This window comes from Pelophylax lessonae (genome assembly GCF_965119305.1).
Source record: "Pelophylax lessonae genome assembly, chromosome: 3".
Classification (NCBI taxonomy): Eukaryota; Metazoa; Chordata; class Amphibia; order Anura; family Ranidae; genus Pelophylax; species Pelophylax lessonae.
The window spans coordinates 567,009,356-567,021,718 of record NC_138770.1 but is presented as its reverse complement, the minus strand read 5'-3'; the positions used below and the strand labels follow the sequence as shown (position 1 = coordinate 567,021,718).

At 36.3% G+C, this 12,363-nt stretch overlaps 1 protein-coding gene across 1 annotated transcript in view; it reads left to right on the top strand.

The window, feature by feature from the left end:
- FOXA2 (forkhead box A2) overlaps nucleotides 1–863 on the top strand; it is a 3,499-nt gene extending 2,636 nt beyond the window's left edge. Inside the window, exon 2 of the mRNA XM_082252411.1 lies at nucleotides 1–863. This exon is cut by the window's left edge and continues 789 nt beyond it. Coding sequence (XP_082108537.1) covers nucleotides 1–450 — 450 coding nt within the window. The 3' untranslated portion in view covers nucleotides 451–863.
- Nucleotides 864–12,363: the final 11,500 nt, after the last annotated feature.

Here is a 12,363-nt window from a genome sequence, read left to right as displayed (position 1 = left end):
CATTCCAGCTCCTCACCATGCCATGAGCAGAAGAGGGCTTTGGTGGACCTGAAATCCAGCCAAGGCATGAGCCCTGACCACAACCCTTCTCCAGTCTCCCAAGCCCAACACTTGCTGTCTCAACACCATTCAGTGTTGTCCCATGATGCCCAATCCCACCTTAAACCAGAACATCATTATTCCTTCAACCACCCTTTCTCCATCAATAACCTCATGTCCTCGGAACAGCAACACCATCATCACCACCACCATCACAACCACCACCACCATAAAATGGACTTGAAAGCCTACGAACAGGTTATGCATTACTCTGGCTATGGCTCTCCCATGGCAGGTAGCCTAGCCATGAGCACAGTAACGAACAAAGCTGCATTAGAGTCCTCGCCTATTTCAAGTGACACTTCTTATTATCAAGGTGTGTATTCCAGACCAATAATGAACTCTTCCTAATTCTAGACAACCTAAAGGACTTTGATTGACTCTATACATTTATGTAAAACATTAGTCTGTGTTTTAACCCCCCCCCCCCTTCCCTAAACTTGAGGTGTACAGTTTTTTCTCTCCCCTTAGCTGTCAACTATCTTTCACTCTGTTTCAATTTTTTTGTGTTTTCTTATGTTGCAGGGATTTTTTTTTGTGAATGTGTTGGATCCTTTTTAATTTTGTGTGAAACTTGTAGTTTCTATCGAGGACCAAAAGTATGTCATATACATGGTGTAAAAAAAAAGATGCGAAAATATTGTAATTGACAAAAAAGTTAATTTTTTTTTAGTAAAATGTTTGCAAAAGGCTTAATTTATGGTTCTGTATACTTTATTTATGACTATGTATTCTGGCCTGTCACAGCCGGAGTTTAACAATCTCTATTAAAATTGTATTGCCATTTACTTTTGGATATTTTATGTTTTATTTCTGCCATAGGATATACAATAATTAAACTAAATAAGTACAACATATACACATTAAAAAAAGAAAAAAATGTAGGTTTAAAACCTTAAATCAGACATTATAGGGCTTATTTACTAAAGAGGAAGAGACCCTTCACATACCGAAGTGAATGATAATTGAGCTTAATAAATACGATGAATCTGTTTTCTTGGTTGATAGTCAATCATGGGCAAGAGAAGTAAATAAAAACAGTCCCCCCCCCCCCCCCCCCACACACGTAATTAAATAAATGAAGATAACACAGACTCGCATTCTTTTCTAAAATCAGTGAATGTTCACTTTGCTCTCTCTCTACTTCTTTAGTAAATGGACTCCAGTGAGAATTTGCTCCCAGTTCAGACATTCATCCTCTACTTTTCACAGCTCTGTGATATTTCTGCTGCTCTAGATCACAGACCTGTATGGGATTGAAGAAAACTAATCTGACCGGTGCAATAAGGTGATACATAAAGGGTCCAGCACCTGCACAGTCACCTGACCGGTGGAGGTCACAATCTAGGTAGCTGTGGAGTCAGCAGTCTTGTAGGCGCCAGGTTAAAATAAAGGGCACTTTGTGGTGTAGGAGAACTTCTTACCATAAATGACATGCAAAAGGGATTTGACTGCAACTGAGCAAAACTATATCGAACAGCTACCGGGCATCAGGAGAAAGAGATGGTGCAGCACTGCATGGTGTACTATTAGCAAAGGGAGCATAATACAACTAATTTACTCCTAGAGCACTTTGTGACAGCTCATCGACTTTTTTTGTGTGTTGTGTGTGTAGCTCCTGCAAAACGTCGATTTTTTTAAGTGTTAAGATTATTCTGTAGTTATTTTTTACAACCTATGTACTTGCCATAATTTCCAGAATTTTAATAAACTTTTTCATATAAAATGCCATCTAAATATCGAAATATTTAGTGCTCTTTTTAAACGTTTTGCAATTCTGATATATATATATATATATATATATATATATATATATATATATATATATATAATACCTCCTGTTAGGGCCCTATTTGAGGCAAATTGTAAGAAAAATTAGGAAGTTATTATAAAGTAATATATCATTATAGTACAATATAACATGGGTACGTTCCATACAACTCCTTACAATAGGTTATTGTGCAAGTAGTATAAATATGTAACAATTATGTTACCTCCCTGTTGTAGATGTAACAATTCTTTCTTTCTTTCTTTCTTTCTTTCTTTCTTTCTTTCTTTCTTTCTTTCTTTCTTTCTTTCTTTCTCTTAAAAAAACTTTCGTTGGTGCAGTTAGTAAATTCAACCGGGAGTTTTTTTTTTTAATTATTTTTTTTTTATTAATCTATATCAGTTATAGGGCACTGGGACCTAGAATTGCCAACCAATGCTGCAAACGCATGATTAACAAAAATGTGCAACCCAAGTAAATTGTCCCTTCTTGCAATCTGCTCCAATAATCGAAAAAATATGTTTTATATATATATATATATATATATATATATATATATATATATATATACACACACACACACACACACACATATATAAATATATATATATATATATATACTTATACATACATATATATATATACATATATAAATACAGTTTCATTGCACAAGGAGGATGTATTCTATAATGTTTTAATATTTTATAGTACTTACTCTGTCTCTCTCGCTCTTTCTATATATATATATATATATATATATATATATATATATATATATATATATATATATATATATATATATATATATATAGCACTTATTTGTGACGATGTGCTGTATATATATATATATGTACATACATATATATGTTATGAACTTATGTTGGCCATACATTATACCATTTCTTTCTACAGCTTTCCTTTAGATTTGCACAACTAAAAAATATGCGGACCAACCTAAACACTTTCAATTTGTATGCAGTCAGGCAGGCCATTGCACAACATAGTTGAAGGTAAATCTAAAGGAAATTGAACAAGAGAATTGTATATTGTATGGCCAGCATTACAGAGCACCTAGATAGTATTTTAATGTTGTTTTCTCTATCTCATTCTCCATATGATTTTTAAAATGCACACTTATTGAACCATAAAAACAGTAGTTTATAAAAAGATTCATATATATATATATATATTTATATATATATATATATATATATATATATATATATATATATATATATATAATAGTATTTTGATATTGTATAAATGCTCTCTCTCCTCTCTTTTTATATATATATATATATGTATATATATATATATATATATATATATATATATATATATATATATATATATATATATATATATATATATATATATACACATATATATAGCACCATCATTGCCCTAATAATTTAAAAAAATCAGTATTATCTTAGAAAATCCCTCTAAGCCTTCCTTAGTAACCCGATCCTTCGGTTCTCTTCTCTAGTTTGGATACGCTTGTTCCAGTTTGCTGAGCCTGATAGACTGTGACTGCAAACTAAAAACAATGCTAATTAGACGAGGAACACGTGGGTGACAAGCAAGCAGTGTCAGCTTCCTTGCTCCTGCTGTCCCCCTCTAATAACCGAAATATGAATGACAGCCCCGGCTGCTGTTTTTCCCACGAGCTCCGGGGCTGTGATAGATTGCAGGCAGAAAATAAGAACGTTTAAATCCTGCTTAGGAATCCACATTGTCTATGGGGGGACTGAGGCAGAGAGCAGTGGCCAGGCTGCAGGGACACACACGTTGAGAAGTCAGCATGAAATGTGTTTCATTAGCACATAAAAGCCTCCCGTGGAGAAGAAGAATAGGGCTAGGAATGGGCCTGATTTGTGAACAATGCTCTTTGAATGTGATGCTATAACCTGCTATGTTCCTATCACTCGGCCATTGTTTAACTGGTCGTTTTAAACTACTTAGTGTCTCGCACTCCACTGATCCTGGCAGATAACATGGAGTTTTGTTCCCCCCCAAAGACACAGAAAAGCATGTCAGTGCCATGTCAGTCTTGTAACAGGCAAGTCCTGTGCCTTTCTCCTTTGCTCCTCTGCTGACTGCCACCCATGGCTCCTGGGTCGCTGTTTTGTACTGGGTGGTGGAGGGGGGCTACTACAACTACTACATGTTTTTTTTTTTTTTTCCAAACGTTTGCTGGTTTAAGCATCCGTGATCTGTGAGTAAACAGTGACAGTAAACAAAAAATTCCAGATCCAAATTCCAGGAGGGTAAACTTTCAAGCAACACGTCACACTAGCAAATTTACACAGATATAGTTTTTTTTTCCTTTGCTGCAGTTTTTCTTGACTCATTAGGTTTAAGTGAGTTTTATAATGCTGATCAATATCTTGGTAAAATATTCATCTTTTTTTTCTGAAGTAGTAGGAATCTTTGCTTTGTGCTAAAGTCAACAGAGGCAGCCAGAGCTCAAATAAAGGCAGAGACAGCAGAGCTGCTGGCAGCTGAAGGTCTGTTCTTGTGGACTTGTCACCATCGACCAGACAGAGGCAGGTAGGGGGGATTTTCTTGCCATTCAAGACCCTGGCTGCTTGTGTTTCCCATCCTAGATCTAGACTATGCATAGGATAAGGTGATGCCCTTCTGGCCAGACAAGAGGCTTTTGCAGACAATTGTATCTAGCTGTCAACAGGTAAAAGGGGCTCCATAGCCAAGGCAGATAAAAGTTTTCATTTTCTTTGTAGTAGTGCTTAGAGGATATTATTGGAGAACTGCTGCCACTTTAGAATAAAAAAGAAAGTTGTCTGAGCCACTAAAGTTTGCTCTGTTTTATTTTTATTATTGTATAACTATTTTTTAATTTTATTTTTATTTGTATTTATTTATTTTTATTATCATTACTATTTAGGTTCATTTTTAAAACATCCTTTGTACTCTTGCCTGTATGGGACATTTAAAAATTATTTTCCCATTCATTTGGTTGAGTTTTTGAAATGCACAAAGGCTAGGGTAAAAATAATTAAAATAATAATTAGTCCCAAAGGTTTGAAAATGTAAGCAGGATACATGTAACTATCTAGAGTTTGAAGAAATCATGGATTTGTCCCTAGCAAGGAATGGAAATACTGTCAACTATGTTCCCTAAAATGTAAAGATGTATGTAGGGTGCAAGTAATTATATACACTTTGAGAAAAGACTGAATTGGTCCCTAGCTAGGTATGCAAAATGTCTACCTAGTCCCCTAAAATTTGAAAATCTATGCAGGGTGCCAGCAAATATACACATGCTTTGACGAACGGCTGCATTGGTCCCTTGCTTAGTATGTTAAATACTATCTACTCAGTCCCCTAAAATTTGAAAATGTATGCAGGGTGCAAGCAAATATACATACGCTTTCAGTAATGGCTGCATTGGTCCCCAGCTAAGTATGTTAAACATTGTCTACTTAGTCCCCTAAAATTTGAAAATGTATGCAGGGTGCAAGCAAATATACATATGCTTTGAGGAATGGCTGCATTGGTCCCTTGCTTAGTATGTTAAATACTATCTACTCAGTCCCCTAAAATTTGAAAATATATGCAGGGTGCAAGCAAATATACATACGCTTTCAGTAATGGCTGCATTGGTCCACTGCTAATTATGTTAAACATTGTCTACATAGTCCCCTAAAATTTGAAAATGTATGCAGGGTGCAAGAAAACATACATACACTTTCAGGAACAACTGCAATAGTTCCTTACTAAGTATATCAAATACTGTCTACTTAGCCCCCTAAAATCAGTGGTTGTAAATAAATACCAGCAATGTATAAACAGACATTAATTTTGAATCTATTTTTTTGCTGCGATTGCACTACATATCATTATTACTGGAGGAATACACCCTTGCCTAGATATATTAATACGTATATATATATATTATATTTTATATCCTGCAGTTAATTCAAATTGTGTTTTGAAAAAATATGAATTATTAATTATAAAATTATTAACGGTCTTGTGGGGTGCTAGTATAACATTAAAAACAATTTATTATGGGTTAATAATCAGAGGTACATCTCTGACCAATTCTCCCAAAACATTTTTTTTTTTAAGGCTAAGGCATCCATAATTTTTTTTTAAATTAAAGCAAATAATTCAAATAAAAAAGTTAGAAAGACATATTAAGATACACATTTCACACATAGGTATCAATTATACATGCATAAACAAGGCACCTAAATATGTAAGTGTGTGCACATTTTTTTCTGGTTCTTACATATCTTTTTTTTTTTTTTTTTTCACAATAAAATTTTATTGTAAGAATATAGAAGATTACATAGTCAATAATGCTTCTACAATTTTGTATAGCAGGAATAGAAAAAAAACATATAATAAAAAAAAAAAAATAAGGATAAAGTGTAAACAAGAATAAGCATATCAACATCAGTATCTGCACATCAAGTATATATAATATTCATTTTCAGTCTTACATATCTATCTGTACAATTTTTTTTATTTTAAATGATATAAAAGTATAAATATAAAATGTTTTATTTTATATTACTAAATTGCATTTGCATTCTTTATACTGTAAGTATGTAGGATATACATACATATATATGTATATGCTCATGGTATCCTCTTGTGGTGAATGTATAATTAAACATTGAATTATCTTTTTCCCTTTGGAATTGTGCCTGTCCCTTCCCCTGACTGCAGTGTGACAAGTTATATTTCCAGTACAAGATAGAATTTGTCCAGGACACACAGAAAGGCTAATCGTTTATAAATAATTAATATCTTCCCATTTCACTAGTAATGCGGGTCTTTGGATTTGTCAATTACTTGTCCTTAAATGAGTGTATGCCCACGTACTTCATTTCCAATCCTTTGATGGAGGAGTAACCCCAGTAGAGCCCACTCCAGACTGCCTGAGATGGCAATGGCCTTTTCATAAGTCAGGTTCAGACCGGGCGCTGTCTTAATGCAATGCTGCTTGTGAAAGAAAACAGGCCTATGTGTGATGTGAGCTTGAAAATGAACACTCTAAATTTCTGATCTATCTTATTTCAGTTGCTTAATGAGAAATATTGCACTGCGTTGGCTAATTTCTCAGATTGGCTCTACGATACCCAATTTAATTTTTTGTGGGACAGTTACAGAGTTTTGTCTAGCATTCCAAAAAACATCATTTATTAAGTCCCTTTTGCAATCGACCTTTCCAATGTGAACGCATTGAACATATCAGTATGGCTGATGTATTAAAGGATTTGAGAATGTTCATACGGTAAAATGTGTGATTCACTTCAATTATCCAATCATGTAAAAAGAAAATCCCTGTTTACTTATTTAATCTGCTTGTGATTGGGTAACAGGAGTGAACATTCCCAAAATGTATTGCTTGCACATTCTCAAATTCTTTGGAAAATTAGCCTCGGTGTATAAATATCGTAAAAATGTGCCTTTGGGGTTTGGAAATCATTTTAGGGACAAGCAAAACATATAGATATTTTCTTAATGTGCCCATCGGTGTCAATAAAAAGCCACGGCCATTGGAAATCATTTTTATAGCCAATAGCTTATTATTATTATTATTATTATTATTTTTAACTTTAATAGAGGTATAAAAATATTAACTTGACTCAAATGAAGTAAAGAAGAGTACCAATAAAATGAACCCGTTATAATACGAATATATAAGCTGCCATAATATACAGTTTTTTAAGGTCCAAGCTCCAGCACTAATCATTGCTTTATCAGATAATTGGGTTATTTTACTAAAGGAGTACAAAATGCTCATTTATGAAAATAAACATTCCCAGAGTTTAGTGAATAAGGTTATACTATGCTCAGGACCAGATTTATAAGGGGGCAAAAGGAGCAATAGCCCTATGCCCCCTGACAGAAGGGCCCCCCTCTATATAAAATTAATATAAAACAATATAAAAAATATATATAAAATGATAAAAAATAAATAATAATAAAAACATATTTTTTAAATTAAATTTATCTTGGGAAATAATATTTTCCCGGCCATTATCTGTAAAACTCTGGATTTGTATGTTCTATCGTTTCTCAAAAATAAATGTTGGTGGCTCAAGCAAACCACACATAGCACTATGACTGTGTGTGTGTGTGGGCATGGGTGACCTCAGAATGACGTTGTGTCAGGTATTTTAAAAATGTATGACTGTCATTGAGAATGTAAACCAACTCTGTGTAAAAGGGGTTTGCCGAACCTGAAGTGCCCTGGGCCCCCCAAGGTCTAAATCTGGCTCTGACTATGCTCGCTTTGGACACCCAAGCATGTGCAAAGAAATATCCTGTTTATATTAATTATTTTATTATTTTATTGCCTTGGACAAGATTGGTTTAATGAATTGAATGCTGTTTTCCATTCTCCAAAAGTAAAACTTTTCTACTTCTTTAGTAATGCCCCGTACACACGTGCAGATTATCTGAAGACTTTTGTCTTCAGATTTACCTTTTCTATGTAGTGCAAGGGCCTGCCGGATTGCATACAAATTGAAAGTGTTTAGGTTTGACCTCATATTATATGGTTTTGGTAAGTCTGCAGACAAAAGTCTTCAGATAATCTGCACGTGTGTACGGGGCATAAGTCAACCTCAGTGAGCTGAAGCAAGTATGCAGCCAGTGAAGTGTCAACGGCCTACGTGTTCCAAGTCAGGAACTCACAGATATTGATGTACTAAATAGTGAAGAGCGTTCACTTCAAAAGTCCAATTGTGTGCAGGCAAAACTCATTTTAATGTGATATTCCTTGTATATTATAGATATTTAAAGTGAACATAGCTTCACCTTATTCTCTACTCCTTCAGTAAATCAAGCCTTCCAACTAATGAGTGATAGTCCTGTGCCTACACCTGCAGTTTCTCTTGAATAACCAACAGAATAGATTTGGGCTTCAGCCCAAAGAAAGGAATAATAGTGTTACAGGTGGCCAAAAACTGTCTACATCCCTTTTTTCTGTGCTCATGTGATTTGTATACAGTAAAGGGAACAAACCCTTTTCTATAGTGAAAAGGGAAATCTTATTAGTCAGTTGCTTGCCAATCCCTGCAACCAACCCCAAAGAGTATGTTGAACCTGAAAATTTCTAATAACTCATTGGATGTATTCTTTTGATCTGTTCAATCACATTGCTAATGAAGTATACCCTGATGCTGACCAGTCAAAAGCCAGCCATAGATGGTTCTAATCATCTTTGGGCAGGCTGACTGTACCCAAGTTGATCCATCTTCCAACTAGGGTGCAACCAGCATATCAGAATTTTAAATAGGATATTGCCAGGAGACAGGGCTGCCATCAGGGGGGTACAGCCCATACACATGTAGGGGGCCCAGGCGTTCCGAGGGGCCCCAAACACGGTAGGGTTGCCATCTGTCCTTGCAATACCATTCAATTGCAAGCTCCGCCATTCTCCGCAGACTGGCACTATGTGGGGGGTCCTGCCCCTCACTAGCCCTCACAAACAGCTGTAGGCCCCACCCTCCCCTGTTTTCCAGCTGTTCACTCCTGGACAGGAGGAGCAGCATTTACTAGAACCGTTCACCTTTATGTTCCTGGGATTGAGGAGATGGGACTGGAGGAGGAGGACATGGGATGCAGGAGGACATGGGACTGGAGGAGGATGACGACATGGTAGGCGTGCCCTGGGGAATGTTGGTGGTCAGGCCTAGGGGGGCGCCAAGGCCAGGAGGGGGGGGGCAGGCCTAAAACTGTGTAAGGGGCCTCAAAATTTCTGATGGCTGCCCTGCCAGCAGCTATAATGCCTAGCAATAATCACTATATTGTCCCGGCAGGGATGGCTTCCCATGCCCCCCCACAGAGAGAACACAATGGCTCTACGGGAGGGATTCCCCCATCAACACAGTCAATGCGATTTCCTTTCCTGTTACCTGCGATTGCAGGATTGAAAATTGCATCATCTATGGGCTGCCTTAGGCTGAGCACACACATTACACACGGATTGTACAATTATCTTTAGATCTGCCATAAACTATATAGAGCAAGGGTCTGTCTGATGCTAATTCAATAGACTGTGTAAGTTTGTACTTATATTACACAGGTTTGTAGATATTAGGCTATATTCACATGGCCATAAAAAACTTTCTGATGTTATTACACGTGTTTTCTAGGAGAAAAGTTTGTATGTTATGATCAGTAAAATACTTGCATGTAGATACGTTTAAATGCATAAAGACCCACATGCGTACATAGTGATAATCAGCCGTGACCGGACCATAAGGGGCGCATTGGGTGCTGCCCCCCTAAATTCCATGCGGGGCATCGGACTCTTAGGTTCCTCTAAATTTTATTTTGGAAGCACATGATTAGAGCCTTAGGCTCTAATTGGCTTAAAAAAGGTTGGGCTTGCAGTGCAGAGCACTGCGCCTGGAACCCACCCACTTGTGACATTTGCGAATGAATATTCGCTGTTGTCTTCTGGCTTCTCCTTCCGTCCAATCAGGACAGGAGGTGGTCCTTAAGACCGAATTAGCAGTGAGGAGAAGCTGGGGAAACTGCGACCATGGATGGGGTAAGTGCGGACCTGGCGGGGGGTTTGTTTGCCACCTCCCCCAAAAAATTGAGTAACAGCTGCCACTGGTGATAATTTTTTTTTTTTTTTTTTGAGACTTAATTTTCAAGTTTATAAGCACATAAAGCACAAGTTCTTGGACACAGGTTTTTGGAATCTGTGTTATGGGCCTGAATGCAGTGCATTTTTATGCACCTGCGGAAAATGGCTCCAATGAAAACAGGTGTAACAGTGCTGCCACTTTGAATCCATATCTCCAGACCCAATGCTCAGACTATGAGGCTTCCAATGCCTCCACAAGACTCGATCCAAAAAGTCGATACCCCGGTGGGTCAACAAATTGCAGTCTTACACAGCTATAAAACACCCGACGCGTTTCGGCAAAAAACATTTAAATAGTCTATTGATGATCAATTGGGTCACCTGAATACAAAAACAACAAAGAATAACATTTTACAAATAAAGTACAAATTAAATAAAATAAAATGTAGCAAAGTGCAGACACCTTATCCAAAAAACTTCCTATGTGTGAATGACTGTATTGAAAACAATGCATCTGTGTTCAGATCCGTAATTAAAAAACACTTGAAAATTCTTTTTTTTTTTTTTTTTTTTTTTACGTCTTTGTGAATGAAGCATAAAAGAGATTTTACAGGAACTTTACCCATAATGACTTAATAAAAAATAATGTTCATTAGCAAAGAACATACATTGCACATTAATTCTTATGCTACCAAAACTAGTGTGTGCTGTAAATTGCCTCCAGCAATCCTTCTTGCTGGAGGCTGCAATTTAATAAAAGTCCAGAGCCCCTAAGCAGCAGTATATCTTTAGGCTGTCAGCAGATCAGCCTCCAAAAATTCGGCACAGTGCCTAAAAATAGAGAGCAACTGAGCATGTGCAGAACAGATTTTTAACAGTATAGGCACTTATTTGTAATGTTTTACATAGCTTTAACTGCAAAAGGTGCCAGCCTGAAATGATCTAGCAGGACTAAACTTTCTGACCAAAGTTCCACTTTAAAGTGTTACTAAACCCAGGACCCTGCATTCACTATATCTCACTATATCTGGTCTCCCACAGTACACAGAACATGGAAATGCAATTATTTTAGCAAATATAAGCTGCTAAATACCTTTTTCTCATCAGCAGTATATAATGGTCTTGTGTATTCTATCAGTGTCTGGTAAAAGCTTGTAGGAGGAGTTTTCATTCTACCCTGACTGTCCTATAAGGCTGCCTGACCCCTGACCCTCTGTCTGGACAGTGCAGATTGGCCCTGTGCTGATCACATGCACCTTCCCAAGAAAAAAAATAAACTCTCTAACAATACACACAAAACTGAGCATGTACAGAGTGACTCCAAAGGCTCTGTACTATCAGGAGATGGATTGGGGACAGTGGGAGAAGGGGAGGATAAGAGAAGACAGGATCAAACAGCCTTTTTACACAATGCAGAGGATTAACCACTTAGGTTCCACAGTTCCACACAAGTTACAATCTAATTGCATAAGCACAAACAGGCCAACCCGGCCTGTAAAATTATCACATGCACTGATTAACATTATTGAAAATAATTTCAAAAAAGAGATCCTGAAAAGAATAAGAAATAAATAAAAAGAAAATAATTTATAATATAATGTAAATGGTTGGGTATGTTTATTTTGGTTTTTTTAATGACTTGACTTTCTTTAAAATTTGCTGTCGATTTGAAAAAATAAAATAAAAATAAAAATCAGCACAGGAAAAATCACCTTTAGGACTAATGCCACTTTAGCCCATTGTCTATGTTCTCTTTCAGCGGCCAATCAGATTCCAGGGATATGTCTTTTTCAGTAATATTACTTTTTTAAAATGAATTACTTCTTCAGTAACATTAAATTAGATCATTAACTGGCCACCCGGCCGGTAAAATTATTACATGCACTGATTAGCATTATTGAAAACAAAAAAA